Source organism: Myotis davidii, unplaced genomic scaffold (genome assembly GCF_000327345.1).
Source record: "Myotis davidii unplaced genomic scaffold, ASM32734v1 scaffold747, whole genome shotgun sequence".
Classification (NCBI taxonomy): domain Eukaryota; kingdom Metazoa; phylum Chordata; class Mammalia; order Chiroptera; family Vespertilionidae; genus Myotis; species Myotis davidii.
The window spans coordinates 145,617-146,009 of record NW_006298695.1 but is presented as its reverse complement, the minus strand read 5'-3'; the positions used below and the strand labels follow the sequence as shown (position 1 = coordinate 146,009).

At 61.3% G+C, this 393-nt stretch overlaps 1 protein-coding gene across 1 annotated transcript in view; it reads right to left on the bottom strand.

The window, feature by feature from the left end:
• Positions 1 to 393, bottom strand: part of LOC102755232 (receptor-type tyrosine-protein phosphatase N2-like) — a 216,209-nt gene that overhangs the window by 92,746 nt on the left and 123,070 nt on the right. Inside the window, 1 exon segment of the mRNA XM_015570934.1 lies at positions 7 to 120. Coding sequence (XP_015426420.1) covers positions 7 to 120 — 114 coding nt within the window.

Sequence of the window (393 nt, the reverse complement as noted above, 5' to 3'; positions counted from 1 at the left end):
GATGACCCCCGAGGCCAGCAGGACGCCCAGGATGGCAGCGATGGACAGCAGCGTGAGCACCAGGAACTTGGCCGAGTCCTCCTGCTCCGCGGGGCGAGGTGGGAGCTTGAGCTTGCTTTTCTGTGAACAAGAGAGAGGGCTGTCAGTCCCCAAGGAAGCGGCCCCCAAACACCTCCCTTTCCATGAGCAGCCAGTGTCCACGGCGGGGTGGGCACCCCTCGGGGCTGCCGTGTGCTGAGGGGAAGCCAGAGGCAGGGTCCTGCTCCATCACGTGGCCATTTCTCAGATTTAACAAAACAGTGTTTGGTGCCTTGAGTAAAATCCGGACGCCCCTTCTTTTGAACAGGTGGGTGGGGAATACAGCCTCCCAGAGTGCATCCCGCTTGTGGGTGG